Source organism: Ochlerotatus camptorhynchus, unplaced genomic scaffold (genome assembly GCF_037179485.1).
Source record: "Ochlerotatus camptorhynchus isolate MF236.1 unplaced genomic scaffold, CSIRO-AGI_Acam_v1.1 ptg000090l, whole genome shotgun sequence".
In the NCBI taxonomy this organism is placed as follows: Eukaryota; Metazoa; Arthropoda; class Insecta; order Diptera; family Culicidae; genus Ochlerotatus; species Ochlerotatus camptorhynchus.
This window is the reverse complement of record NW_027040580.1, coordinates 703,891-719,068: the sequence shown is the minus strand read 5'-3', so window position 1 is coordinate 719,068 and position 15,178 is coordinate 703,891. Positions and strand designations below refer to the sequence as shown.

Genomic DNA, 15,178 nt, shown 5'->3' with positions numbered 1-15,178 from the left:
ATTCAGACCCCATTAGCACCCTTAATTCAAATAATGATGCAACTCACACAAAACAAACTACAGAAGTCTATTCATCATCCTCGATAGTCGGTCTTCAACAATATTCCCCACCGGTTCCATCTCTTCCCGGCCCTATCTGAGGCCGTTGTTTTTCACAGCACTATTGGCTAAGTTTCTGGTCTGCCTTTGAGGGCATTATAAAACCCTAAAACACAAGACTTTTATCATCCTATGAACGTAAAACACCAACATTTTGCACACCCGCGTCATCCTCAATCCGATTTATCCTTGCAATTTCAAAAATACATTCAAGGTGTCAGAAATACCAGGTTGCCGGGATGTGTATTTTACAAACAATCGCAGCTTGCTCTATGACTGGCACAATCGGCACACTGACAAAAAAGATGACCCAAGATTGGTGTGCGGAGTGACCAACCCCTTGAGAAATGCATACATATAAAATAGTATACAAATTTACATTGGTATCCTTTTTGGCCACAGATGTACTTTCATCGCAAAAAAATCAGTTCGTCAGCTAAGCGAAAAGTAGACCTTAACGTTTGCTTTGAATGAAAATAATCGTATTGTCGATACATTCTATATTGACGTCAATACATCGATATTGACAATATTTCTGTATTCACATAATCAATATTATTGCCAATAATTCCTCTTCACGTCAATATATTGATACTTGTGGGGTTTGATTAAGAGTTGATCATAATGTTAATATAACATAATTGCTGTTCGGTAAACATGCTCATCTGAAAGTAGTTTCCGTGATCTTTGTAATCTCATTGTATGAACTCGTCCAGTCATGTTTTCCGTTGGACCACAGTAGAGAAAATGACCGTTATAAAATCACGTGCATTTGCTTCGAAAACCCCAAAATTTCGGGGGCGTGTTCGAAGAGATCAAACTTATAACAATAACACCTTGTTTGCAACCAATTTAGCTGATGAGCAATTATTTTTCTTTCTGGAATGATCAAGTCAACGGACGTCGGTTTCGAGAGGCAAAATAAGCAAGGATTGTTTTTGTCCTTGTAATTTTACCTATGAGCACAACACATAGAACGTTGCTGCGGGTAGAAATTTGATTAGAGACGTGCCCCCTGACATGAAGCCCACGCGTGTGCAGACAGCCCAGTAGGAAATTTACCGCTCGCTCGGGTAGTCATCGAGGATCGTCGGTTGCCTTTGGTAGAAACTTCACGGTAGATCGAGAGATCGCTTCGGGAAACGAATATAAACGGTCGTGCGGTTTGTTCGTAGAACACAATTAATTGGAGGGCCGCCGTAGCAGGACCAGAGTTCTATTGTGTTGTGGTTTACTGTAAGTGTATGTGATCCTGTTAGCGAAATTCAATCGAGAAGGTGAGTAGATTTCGCCGTATTTTTTGTTTTGTTATTGGTGGGGGAGTTTTGAATCCTGTGATGTGGCTGTTGAATTGTTGAATAAAGATAATGTAACGTTTAGAGGTGAATAATAGTTTGATCGGGCTCCATCATGGATTATAAATTGCTGTAGCGCGACGCCATGATATGGTTTCCAGTTAGTAATATGGACGCCCATGGCAGCGTATGTGTGGACACTGATCGCTATATCTTTACCGGTGCTGCATTACATTTGGCTACTTGTAGTACGGAAAAGATATGGGGAAGATTGTTCATCGTTTGCATCAACGTGCTCAGCTGAAATTGGTGCTATTGTTTCCGTTGGTGGTTATACAAGAATGGCGACTTTGCGTGAGGTTCAGCTGGGTTACATGGATTTTACAATTGTAGTACGGCTAGAACTCCACGGAAGGTTCTATTCGTGGAACGACAGATTGCAAAAGTGTTGATTATAAAGAAAACAATTTCGAAGTGTTCGTGTATTAGCGGTCTATTGCGCGATCATGGAAGTGTTGCCAAATGAAATGACAGACCGACTAAGGCTGTAAAACGTTCGTGGTGTTTAGTCGTAATGCATGATACTTGGAAATATTGTAGTACGGCTAGAACTCCACGGATGTTGACATTCTCTTCATCGAACTTAGCTTAAGTTATTCAGCCTACACTTCTGCCATCGTTCTTAGAACCATCCATTATCGATGATTTTACGTGTATTTCAGATGCCGCCATACAATGTCCCACAAACGGACGCTTACAGTGTCCCATCATCGCCTCTAGGCAGTGATACGAATTCCAACCATTCCAGCGGAGCAAAAAAGATCAAATATGACAGTAACTACGAGAACATGATCTTTAGGGCGGGCTACGCCAACATGCAAAATGAATACATTTACAATCAACAGCGAAAGCATGCGCTCAAGGTGCAAGACGACCGCCTCTCCATAACCTCAACATCTTCGGTATTCTCGTCCATGGATGGATACCCCTCAACTCCGTCACCAGATTTCGCGTTAAGCTTGAGCCAAACTTCGTCACCTCTTTTTATGGGTTATCAGCATACTCCTGCAGATCCACCGCCGTTACGATACTTTCAACCAGCAACGGAAATTCAATCACCCGTCTCCATCAAGGCTTCTGCCGAACATAACTATGCTGTCGATTCTCCTAATCGTTCTGCATCATCCCCAGAAGCGGGATCCGAATTGCTTACTCCAGAACCAGCTAGAAAACCAGCTCGTGGTCGTATCCTATCCGATTCGGGTCATTCGACGATACCCGAACCGGATGAGATCAACCCACTATGCATGAACGATTGGTTCCGGGATGCGGTGCGACCTGCGTTTATGGAAACATTGCAACAAGCGCTCACGAGGATCGATACCAAATCTGCCCAGCAGAAAGAACAGTACATTGAAACGAGGATCATTGAATTACCTACGGATTTGGGTGAGTGTTTTTCGTAATTTTATTATCTGGCTAGCGTTCTGAATCAGAGGGGGCCATCAGCTTTCATCGTTTTTTTTTTAGTTTCGCAATATTGATGCAGTGAATCTTTAGGTTGCAACTTGTAATGATTGTATAAACTATTCACATTCTAAATTCAGCTTTTGTTCTACGAGCTTATGATTTGGAGCGATAAATTTACTCGACTCCATTTTGAAATCTTACTAGATCCATGGGTAGATGTTTTCCAACTAAGCTGGTAAAAACCCAGATCCTTTTTGGGATTAGGCATACCCTTGCATGTTGTTTGCGCTTTTTTGGCCTTTTTCTTGAAATCAGGTAGTGTGCATCGTCCACCTCTCAGATTCATATCGCGTTGTTACTAGGCCACAAAATAAGGGTACACGTTTGGGGCGTGGTTTTATGGTAGTACACATTCAGTTTATTTTATTACTTTGCACCGACATCAAATGACCTCCACAGATGATTACTTATGCTTTTTTCCACGAAAAGGTAAAGCGGTGGAAATTATCTGAATGTATGACTTTCTTGTACTATGGAAAGTTCGAAATATTTATCAACTAGGTATTTTAATATTCCACGCATAGTTGATCTTGGGATGGCATGCTCAATTTTTCGCAATATGTTGAATGCTTATTTGTTGATAACTCTTCACTCACCCAACGAATCATGGTTTTTCTTTGGTATAGCAAAGAATTTGATCTTCCTGTAAATTTCTTCCTGTTCATTTTAGACATTATAGTTTGACGTGATCACCATGATCCACTCACGTTCTTGGATGCAGCATTTAAACTTGAGATTTGGCCTTCATAAGACCCCCTTCTGTCTCGCAAAATAAAAATCAAAAACAGTAGATTTGTATTAAGGCAAAAAGCTGTACTCATTGGTTTTGTTTAAGGTCTGTGTTTGCACAGCATGGGCACTAGACTGATGCAAAATTTGAAGTTTCCGCTCCACAAAAATCACCAGAAAATAATCACTGCTCATTTCGGACTGTCAATGAAAAAAACTTCTAACTTTTATTCTTCTTCAATTAATGAGGTTAGCAATTGTGCACGGTCCATACAAATTTTAAAAATTTTGTATGGAAAATTGTCTACGCATTGGAAGGGGGGGTTAAGAATCCCAAAAAAACTGTCTACGTAGTTAATGAACAGCCCCTTAATGGCTCAAGGGGGTTTCCCATCTTTGAAAATATAACAATAGGAAATAATTAATTCTTTGGATATACGATAAAGAAGGGAATATTCCCTTCTTTTAATATATAAAAGAGAAAATAATCAATTCGTTAAATATATGATAAAGAAGGGCATATTCCCTTCTTTGAAAATATAACAAAAGGAAATAATTAATTATTGGATGAACGATAAAGAAGGGAATATTCCTTTCTTTGAATATATAAAAAGAAAATAATTTATTCTTTGGATGTATGATAAGAAGGGAAGGGAATATTCCCTTCTTTTAATATATAAGGAAAATATGTAATCAATAGCTTTTGGCAAGGGATTCGGGGTAATGACCATTTGGGATAATAACGTGTGGAATAATGTTATAGATTTTGAATCGATAGTTCAACCGATTTTTCAATCCATAACGAGAAATTCTTCAACTCAGGTCTAGACTCAGGTCGAACAATTCTTTGATAAGGTTTAACAGTTTCCGACTGGTATTGCATATTGAATTGGATTGCATATTAGACCCTTTGACTTTTTAAATGGTGAACTCGAAAATGCTCGAAAACTTGAAGGTTGTCATTTTCTAAAGAGCTTTAAAATGGTTTGGAATTGATAAATACATAGTTCCATAAAAGTAAACGTAGTGTATCATCAATTTAGTAAAGTGAAACTAATCAGAGAGTTTAATCACAGACAACAGACATAACACTTTGAAAAAGTTTTTCTTGAAAACATAGTATCTCAAAACATAGGACCTCAGTAACGACATCTCTCGGGCTGCTCGCTTAAAACAAGCTTGCTCGCTTGCAAGCTTCAAAATTCCAATAAAAAATTATCATTTGTATTCAGTATAAATTCCAAAACGAAATTTCCTTCTAAAAATGTACCCTTCTTTTGACCCCTTGCTGTTCTTTCATTTGTCTTAATTTCGGGGTAATGGCCATTCGGGGTAATAGGGCATTCGGGGTAATGGCCATTCGGGGTAGTAGGACATTCGGGGTAGTAGGACATTCGGGGTAGTGGCATTCGGGGTAATGGCGTTCGGGCTTATGGCGTTCGGGGTAGTGACATTCGGGGTAGTGTCACAGAATCAATAATCCAATGCAGGTCAATTGAACATGCCTAAATGAATTAGGTAGTTGCAATGATAGTATGAGCAGTAATGACAGTTTAATATACTAATTGAATAAAATGAATATTTACCTGTTAATGATGATCGAGATTGGTGAAAAGTAAGAAAAGTTGTTAGTTGATTTTACCATCACAGGAGTTTGACAATTTTCCTCGTTGTTAGAAAAACCTCTGAAATCCGGGATGTTCAGTTGATCATCGCCATTGATTCCACCATTTCAGTGAACAATCTTGTCGTGGCTGTTTTAAACTCGCTTTCAGTTATTAGTCACCTCTTGTCAATAATCTGCCGATCAAGCGCTTCCTCAGCGTTGCCAGATATACCGATTTATCGGACTAGATACCGATTTCCGAACTAGATACCGATATACAGATAAGGTTCCTCAGAATACCGATTTTTAAGATTTTATACCGCTTTTTTAATAATCAAAATTATTATTGCCCGCCAGCGCTCAAATTTCGGAGGATTTTTCTTTTAGAGGCTTGTATCTTTTTGAATACTTCATATTTTTTGGGCCTTCAAAATTCTAAAAAATCATCTCTAAAGATGCCTTATGCTTGATACTCTTTCGACTACCCATCGATCGAGAAAAAGCCGATGGCTCTTTCCGGTTATTCCTAGGGAATCGAGAACTATTTTTTAAACATTATTTAATTTCCGGACGTTTTTATTCATTTTTTAACTTCCTGAAGCTTCATCCAACTTTCAATAGAATTTTCTTCCACCTTACCTTGGAAGCTTCTTCAGCCTTCGCTGGAATGATTCTTTCTTCTTCTCCCGCCAGTTTTTTCAACTTTCCCGGAACTTCAAGGATGCTATCAGATTTTTATTGCGGATCCAAACTAGCTGCAGGAACATTTAAGAAGTTCTGAAGCTTCAGAAAAGTACAGACTTTTGTGTTACTGATATTTCATGAAGTTCACCAAGGGAAAAGTTCGCGAGTCATAGTGAGTTTTCGCGAACTTTTCCATCACTGTGTGTTAGTTTCGATTAATTAAAGGCAGTTTCATAAACTTCTGTTAAAATTCGAAATCACGGAAATTTCAGAAAAGTACAGTGAACTTAAGGAAACATCATAAATATTTTGGAAACTTCACAAGTTCAAAGAACTTCAGGGAAATATAATGGTTTTCAGGAACTTTAGTGAAGCTCAGAAAACATCAGGACAGATCAATGAATTTCATTGAAATTGCTGAAATTATAAAGGAGTTCCGAGAAACTCAGGCAATTTTTGAAAACCTCAGCAATTTCCTGAGGGGCTCATGCAAATTTAGGAAACGTAAGGGAAGTTACATGAACATTAGAACATTGTGAGAACATTTTATGGGAAGTTAATGGCAGTGTCGATAACTTTTAAAAATTTAAAAAAAAATCGGGAAGAACTTCAATGATGATGTTACAATAAATTTAAAAAAAAATGTGAGACCACTTAAGAGATTTCGTAATCTTCCAGAAAGTTCAGAGACCAGAGATGATTAGAGATATTCCGGTATTCTCATTATAATCATGGAAATTCCCAGCGCTTCGAGGATGACCAAAGAACTCAGGAATAAAAATTGGAATTACAAATTTCAGGAAAATTACAAGAACTTTTAAGGAATTTCGAGGAATTATGGAATATTCCGAAGTGCATTTCAGGAATGTTCCGAAAAATTCAATGAAATTGCAAAGTCTTCAGGGATGTTTTATGAATATCAGGAAAATTTTCTGGATCATTAGAACATCCCCCCCAGGAGTCTCTTTCTTCTGGAATTATGTCCTTGTTTCTTTCGACTGTTCCGTAAGCGCTCTGGCTTCCGGCTTTCTTCAGATGTTTCTTCCAATATACCTTAGGAAGTTTCTGCCAGCGTCTCCAGGAAGTTCAATTTATTCTCCCAGAAATTTATTTCGTCTTCTTCCGGAAGTTTGAACAATGATTTTTTTTTGTTCGGCTTATATTGACAGGTTTTTCCGAGCTTCTTCTGGCTTTTTCTGGAAATGGCTACTTCTGGAAATCTACTTCGGGTTTCCGAAACATTTCTGGCTTCCTTTGGATGTGACATCCGATTTTTTTCCGATAGTTTATTTAAGTTTTCGCCCCAAGGATGTTTTTCCAGCTTTTCTCGAACTTCATCCAAGAGAGCTTCTTTCGTCTTTCTTTGAATGTTTTTTAGCTCCATTCAGAAACTAATTCAAACATTCCCCGGAGTTTTCTCCGGAATTTTCCGATCATAGTTCAAAAGCTAAAAATTTGCTTTGATTAACGGCTTTCTCGGCTGCAACGGCTACGATGTAATCTGCCCGACATTTCGGCCATGGATTGTAGCTTTTTTCAAGGGAAAATATTGTTTGTCGTTATTGTCAATAGTTTAGTCGTTGGTGTGGCTGATTTTCCATATTTTGATTTCATTTAATGATATTTAATTGAAAAAACTACTTGGTCACAATTTCGATCACCATTTGAGGACAACGATAATTTTAAAAATTAAATTAAACAATAAAAGAGAGTGTTTTAAGACTGAGAAAGCCGTTAAACAAAGCGATTCCTCTCAAGTCCCAGTCGCCACCATTGTTAATTTTTTGCTTTCAAAAACGGCAAACATATAAGATTAATTAAATAGTAAATACCGCTAAATACCGATTTTTTAATACCTTCGATACCGATAAGCTTTAAAACAATCTGGCAACGCTGCGCTTCCTTCTACATCGTACCTTGCGCTGGTCTTCCAATTTTCTTCTTCTCCGGGATCCCATACTAGAGGGCTTTCCTGATGATCTGATGATGGTTCTGTTTTTATTAAAATAAAATGATGTTGGCTGTTGATATATATATATATATATATATATATATATATATATATTGAGCGATATGAGAATATATCACATCGCTCTTCTCAGTTTTATGAGTCAAACACATATTTCACAACATCTTCTTGTAACTTACAAGAACAAAATATCGTTATAACATGTAATGATTTCACAATTCCGAAAAAATAAACTATTGCAAGCAAGCTTGCAAATGCTCATTACAGCTAAAATGCTATTTTTCGGATTTATGAAACTATGAAATATTTGAATGATAATTCTTATTTACAAGATGCCAGAAGAGAAGGTAAAGTGTTTGTATGATGCATAAAACCTGTCAGTTTAGCTTTCAGAGGGGTCACAATAGCGTTTAGCTGTAACGGTGAGCAACGCGAAGAGCGAGCAAAATTGACAAATTGTCTATGCCATACACAAACTTTACCACCCATTCTTGCTTCTTACAAATAAAAATTATCATAATAGTATCTCATAGTTTCGTAATTCCGAAAAATAGCATTTTAGCTGTAATGAGCAATTGCAAGCCTGATTGCAAGTGAGTGGAAGCAACACTGTCTAGCAGCATATCATTTTGACGGAGATTATTCATCAAAATCCTTTTCTGAAAAGTTCTCCACTTATTATTATTTTCTTCTAAACCATGGTACGCATCGGTTCTTTAACTAGTAACCTTCCTTCCAGAATACAACCCCAACAAATCTCGTCTCCGCAAGGTGTACGAAAGTCCAACGGAAGCAGCCGAGCGGGAGCGGAACAACTTGGCCTCGAGGAAGTCACGTTTCAAGAAGAAGATCGCCCAACAGATTACCAATATGCATCTGGAGTTTGATCGCAACGAAAACTCCGATCTGTACGCCATGCAGAACTGGATGGGACAGGTAATTTTCGAACTCGAATCCCTTTGTCTCGACAACGGATTAACTATCGAGTGTCTGCTCGAACTACGCCGACAGTGCGGATTTTCGCAGAGTAATCTCGATAAGATGTACACAGCGGGGTCAACAACTTTGTAGAGTTAAGTTTTTGCATGTCTATGTTTTTAACCATTGACAAGACCGAGATAAACCAGTGTAGATTGCCTTTCAGCATGCAATTCTTTGTTTTAAATCATAGTACTAAGACAATGGTAAATATTTCGTAACAAATATTTATTCAGGCCGAAGGGTCGTGCAATGTCAATCTATTTTATAGTAAACGTTCAATAAAGAAAAACAATAGTTATAACCGCGAACACATCTTGTATCACAACTTTCCTCAATTTTCATCCTCATTCTCACCGTAGCCGCATATTTTTTCCATCATTTTATAGTAGCAGTAGCGGGCATCGTAGTCCATATCGTACCAAAAGTTAACGGCAATGCATTTGTGGCTCTGCCGTACATGGTGATACCAAAGACTGGGCAGGTATAGCATATCACCTGCATTGACCCGAACCTCGTAGGCAGTTACGTTGACGTATTGTGGATGCTTGTCCAGATCCGGTTCCAACGGATCGATGCTAACCCATTCGATCAATCGAGGTTTGCCTATTTCTGAAATAAGGAAAAACAAAATTAAATTTGTAACATTTTGCTCAGGATTTTTTGAACTTTATTCGAAAGAATCGTAAACTCCCATGTTACATTTCGTTCGTTTAGCGCATTTAAATCGAAATGCGAATGAAATAATACTTTAGTATGTTTGCACACGAAGTACATGTTTTTTAAGGCTATCATAAAATGCCATCCTAAATAAGGGGCTTACTATTAGGGACGAGATGAACTACCGGGCCATTACCATATTCGCGTTCCTAATGATGACGCATTCGTCTATTTTTATCGCATCTCGATTTTGACAAGATTTTTTTAAAAACTTTGTTAACTTTAAAAAATAATTATTGTAAATAGTCGAACATTATTGCGTGCGTTGATTTAGGAATCGTTTCGAATATGGTGCCTGCACGGTAGCCATTGGGCTAAAAATCTTAATAAAACCAGGTTTACCCATTCAATTAAACCTGGTTTACGGCTTAATCGGAGATGAAGAAAATGGCTCTAACTGGTTTTGCTTTGAGGGTCGTTCAATTCTCCTGTGCTTAAGTCTTAAACCAGGTTTACACATACACTTCAACCTAGTCTAAGGCGCAGGTGAAGAAATCGGGCCTAAGTCGATCAATCAGTATTAAAATCAAATCAACAGGATTGGGAAACTTACCGTCCAAAATCGGTTCCACCACTATGCTTCCATCATCGTCCTGCATGTAGATGCCCATGGGATATTTCTGTCTTGGCACGTTATGCAAATCGACCGGTGGTATTAGGATAAAGTCTTTGTAGCCGGATATAACGCAATAGATATTCTCGTAAGGATCTTTATGCACTGGAATTGGAAATATTTAAAAACATTTACCGAACTACTCTTCACTATGACTTGTTTCTTACTAGACGTAATAGCACGATCGTCTCCCATCCAGAAATTAATGGCATCCGGTTGTTTATTGAAGGCCTCTTCCGCAAATTTCAACCTTTCGGTATCCACATCTTGCCACAGCTCTTGGAAATCCTCCGTGAGGTTGGAATTTTGTCGTTGAATGTACAATATCCTATCACTACAATAAACCAAACGACATCTTAAATGAATGCCACAAGTGAGATATTGTTCCTAGCATACTCTTTGCGATCCAGCGTATCTAGAAATTCTCCCATTGCCATCGGGACCTCGAGGGGTAGTACGAAAAAATCTTCTCCATTATGTTGGGCTAATCCATCCGCGTAACCATTGGGTGTGATGGCAACCGTGACTTCCTTGTGCGCGAACGTTTCTCTGCAGAACTGACACAAATAAGAACAGAGTTCTCTAGGTTGGTGTTTTATTTCACTCTTCAAAATACTAAGCTTAATCTGCTCAAGCATGCTAGGGCGCCGGGTTTGCGATATTTTTCTAATCCATTTAAATTTGGCACTGAACATGATGATGGAAAGTAGCATGTGTTTACTAATTACTATGCGTTCCACCTTCCGCATCGTGCACTGAATAAAAAAAAATGTACAACTGGCGCGGACAGATGCTCTATGTTTGTCATATGAACTGAAGTAGGGAAGGGATATACGACTGAGAGGTAAGGGAAGGAAGATGTAATTTATATTGCTCATCTATGATGAAAATTTTGATTGGCTACCGTGCAAAGTGAGTGCCATTTCCTGCCATGCACTTGGAAATGGTTCAAAATTATGAACAATCGAGCCAAAAAGTGTGCAAAAATATGCGTAATCAATCTGTTGGTTTAAATTGGTGAAATTTTCCAATCTCGTTGCACAACATACCTTAAGTACTTGGAGTTCCACTTCTCCACAGCTGGCCAATCGTTGTTTGCTTCCCGTATGATTAGTGGCATGTTTCTGGCCACATTGTCCCGGACAAACTCTAGTGACGTCGGTGTACCGAATGTTTCGGGAATGCTCGTTCCCAGAAATAGATCTGTAATTCGGAAAAGAGTTATATAAACGGAATAAAGAACGGGTTGAATAATGTCGTTTAATGAAACGTTACAACGTACCTTTGGCTTCACTGGTTAACACGTCGAAAGCTTGTTTGATATAAGGTTTATCCATAGTTGAGCGTTCCCTTTCTAGATAGAGCGTTTGCAGATCTACAACAATCGTTGATTGGGATGTATCTAGCTCGACGCTCAAATAAAACTAAACATCACTTCACTACATACACACCTCCTTCACGCTGAACGGTTGTAATGAATAGAAGGCAGAGAATGAAAATACATAGGAATACGTCAACCGTATGGAATCACTTCTGTGACTCGTGAGCAGTACTAGAATAACAACAACATTCTCTTTCATGCAATGTACGAGGTATGATTAGTGATGTAGCGTCTCATCGGAGAGGAGCAGTAGTTGTTCTGGGAACGTTTACTCATTAAGGCAAATTAAGCGTTAAGTGAAATTTGATCAAATACATACACTTTATACTAACTCGAAATATTTTTATAGTTCATTAACAATTGAAAAATATTAAAATCACGATACGAGACTGTGCAATCCTTTACAAATGAACATTTACTTCAATCTATTTTTAAGTGACAAATGGGACTGTTATGCGGGTATTTTCACCTACTGACTTAGGTCAGTCAGTAGGTGAAAATACCCGCATAACAGTCCCATTTGTCGTTTGGTATTTTTTTATGTTTTGCCCATACAAACATATTTATTAACATAAATTGGCAAAACCTTTTAAAAGATGACAACGACATGGACAAGGCTGTTGACATATTTTATACTAACTTATACAACATAATTGAAGTATTCGTTTCTAAAAAACTAAATCGAATATCCTGTGTGGTATGTATATACACAAGAAATCAGAAATATTAAAAACAGGAAACAAAAAGCGCACAAGTCGTATAAAAAGTATAAAACTTCACAAAATTTAGAAAAAAAAAATACGTTGATATTAGCAGAGCACTTGAGGCAGAAATATCGTCAGCATATGAGAATTTCAATTCAAGAGTAGAGAACAATATAAAATCTGATCCCAAAACGTTCTTTAACTTCGCGAACGAAAAAATGAAGTCATGTACATTCCCATCGCGCATGCAGTTTGAAGAGTTTGATAGCACTGAAAGTGAGGATATTTCTAGACTAATATTTGAAAAGGGCGTAATTCCAAAATGACCATATCGAGAAAATCGCTTCTGAATTTTGATGACCTAAAAATTAATCCTATTTCATGACTTTCCATTTTCTGGATGATTTTATAAGCTTGACATATAGTTAATAGTATAATCTATCATCATGCATCACTAAAAACTCAAAAAAAGTTTTCTTTGTCGTGAAATCGAGAAGAAAACATTCTACGCCCTGATAATTTCATACATGTTGTTACACCCCGGATCTTCCACCCTTTGAACTGCCAACACTGGTGATACGCCGTGGAAGTACACCCTCGGGATTTTTTGTTTGTTGTTCCGCCTTGGTTCTTCGTTCGCAAATTTTGTGAGAGTGGAATTACGCCCGGAGATTTTTTGGTCTTCTTTTTGTTTACACGTGAACTATCAATCGGATGCATTTCAAATGAATCGGGCGTGACTAGATACTACAGAATCAAAACATTTGGCATATTAAAACGATATAATTTGTAGTTCTGGTGCAAGGCGTAACAACCAGATTCATCATAGAGTTGAAAGTTGGAAATACGCCATGTAAGAAGAAACGTTTTTGATGATTTGAAGTGATATTTTTTTCTACTTTTTCGTGTTTATCGAGTAGTTTGTGAACTATTCTCTTTATATGTGGCAAAATATGGTTTGTTTACATTTTGGCTCTTCCGCCCCTTTCAAATGTTAGTCTAGTGAACTAGCCTAAGGCTAAAAATCTCTTAAATAAAGAATTAAAAAAAAAATAAAAATGTTAGTCTAGATTTGTAACCAATTTGCTCGCTTTTTCCAAAACATAAAGAAATCCAGCAGTTCTCTCGCTTTGAACTATTTTTCTTACCTACAGGGGAAGATGGCGTATCAGTTAATAATAGGGTTTTTGATCTAATTTCTGTCCTACTAAGCACAACCCGCGCTTTACCTCTCTTTTCTGAACGAGTTTAAACAAAAAATGGAATATTTCTACCAAAGATGACTTCTAAATTAATTTACTTCTCCATACGTACCGCTGGATTTGATAAAGAGTCACAAATTGTTGAGATATTGTTTAAAATCTAATACTGCTTCTTGATTCTAAATTCGTTCTACGAGTTTCAATTCCGTCCTAACGCATTGAAACGCCATTAGATTTTCTTCGTCCTACGGATAAACGTAGAAAAAGGGGATTCGCTAGGAGCGCTTCTTTTGTTTTGGGAACAATGATCGTAAATATTCATACAATGCGTTCTAACAGGATTTATGTTGTAGAGCTAATGAACTAACGTATCGGAACAAACCTATTGTTGATTTGTGCACGGTGAAACCATTGATATTATTGATCTTTCCTGATCGATAGAACGGAAATGGGCGGTTGCAACGAAGAAGCGCTCTACCCTACTGTATTTCCAGCTCCGCAAAATCCAGAAATTTTTTGCTGGTTTACGGAACTTCAAAATGGGTGTGTACATGCGTATGTACATAGGGGAATTTACGTATTCTCGGCAACCTAAGCAGCGACCTTCTTTCTATAGCCTTTTTCTCTAAGGAACGCACACATATGCAATATTGGTTTGTTTACAATCTTTTGCTGTCAGCTGCTCTAACAATTTCAGTCGAAAGAATTGTCAAAAACTGTTTTGAAACGCTTTTACAAAGCTCCAATCTTCTCTAGTGAGAGCGAGTATTGCCGGCAACCACTTTTTCTTCGGCAACCGTTCCATTTGAACTGCATGTAAATCTGCTGTTCTATTCTCGGCAACTCGAAATCAGCTACAATTTGTAGTGCGTGTGTTGCATTTCAAGAAAACCTTGCTAGATTGCTTTTTCTCCGTGGTAAAATATAGTCAAATTGAAGCTGAAAGCATAAAGAATCGTTTGCATGCATTCAGCGAAGTGTTTTCCTAAGAAAATCCAGTGAAAATAGTGTTTCAATTTGGGTTGCCGAAAATAGTCAGTCATGCCGAAGCCGTGATTTCCCCTATATGCTTTTGCAGGCAATTGTTATTAGATCATGTGACACTGCTACTAATACCAACAATCAATACGAAACTATCGATTTGAAATTGGCTCACTACTTGACTAGCCTATTGGTCCCAAGCAAATCGATTAACGTACCCCATTCTAGTATAAATTCCACTACTACACTATGTTTGTTTTGATTCGTTATGAAAGTTTGACAGATAAAATGAGGGGTTCGTGGATTTTCCTATGTTTCGAGGGGTGCATCGATTAGCTTGGGACCGAAGATAGTATCAGAGCTGAGCCAAAAAGTTGAGCTCGTTTCTTCGGGACCTTCTGGTCTTAGAGTTCCCTAATAAAAATAACCATAAACGAACGATAACCCAAATAATTGAACTTTTCCACAAATGGTTTGGAAGATACCCAGAACACGTCGTTAAGCAAAATAACCATAACAATTTTATTAGGGTTACCTCTATGCTAATACCACAAACGAAGTGACAGACGGAGCGGCTCGAAAACTTTGGTGACTAACTATTGCAATTTTTCAGTGTACCACATGGCAACACCACTACTACTGGACTGTACCACATGGCAACACTACTACTGGATTGAACTAGCATTT

General features: G+C 37.9%; 2 protein-coding genes across 2 annotated transcripts; one reads left to right on the top strand and one right to left on the bottom strand.

Moving 5' to 3' along the window:
* Positions 1 to 1,240: 1,240 nt before the first annotated feature.
* Positions 1,241 to 8,994, top strand: LOC135698545 (uncharacterized). Its single transcript, XM_065218572.1, has 3 exons — positions 1,241 to 1,376; positions 2,117 to 2,843; positions 8,652 to 8,994. The coding sequence occupies exons 2-3, from the start codon at positions 2,117 to 2,119 to the stop codon at positions 8,981 to 8,983; spliced, it is 1,059 nt and encodes a 352-aa protein (XP_065074644.1). The 5' UTR covers positions 1,241 to 1,376; the 3' UTR covers positions 8,984 to 8,994.
* A 219-nt stretch (positions 8,995 to 9,213) lies between these two features.
* Positions 9,214 to 11,647, bottom strand: JMJD7 (Jumonji domain containing 7). Its single transcript, XM_065218573.1, has 6 exons — positions 11,506 to 11,647; positions 11,273 to 11,426; positions 10,620 to 10,772; positions 10,391 to 10,557; positions 10,164 to 10,328; positions 9,214 to 9,502 (listed from the first exon to the last, which is right to left on the bottom strand). The coding sequence occupies exons 1-6, from the start codon at positions 11,558 to 11,560 to the stop codon at positions 9,225 to 9,227; spliced, it is 972 nt and encodes a 323-aa protein (XP_065074645.1). The 5' UTR covers positions 11,561 to 11,647; the 3' UTR covers positions 9,214 to 9,224.
* Positions 11,648 to 15,178: the final 3,531 nt, after the last annotated feature.

What these genes read in the sequence shown, in the direction of transcription:
- LOC135698545 (XM_065218572.1), top strand. Translation starts at nt 2,117, where the DNA reads ATGCCGCCATACAATGTCCCACAAACGGACGCTTACAGTGTCCCATCA. An exon ending in TGAATTACCTACGGATTTGG is followed by an intron (nt 2,844 to 8,651) that starts GTGAGTGTTTTT and finishes CCTTCCTTCCAG; the next exon opens with AATACAACCCCAACAAATCT.
- JMJD7 (XM_065218573.1), bottom strand. Translation starts at nt 11,560, where the DNA reads ATGGATAAACCTTATATCAAACAAGCTTTCGACGTGTTAACCAGTGAA. An exon ending in GTTAACCAGTGAAGCCAAAG is followed by an intron (nt 11,427 to 11,505) that starts GTACGTTGTAAC and finishes TCCGAATTACAG; the next exon opens with ATCTATTTCTGGGAACGAGC. An exon ending in GGTGGAACCGATTTTGGACG is followed by an intron (nt 9,503 to 10,163) that starts GTAAGTTTCCCA and finishes TCCTTATTTCAG; the next exon opens with AAATAGGCAAACCTCGATTG.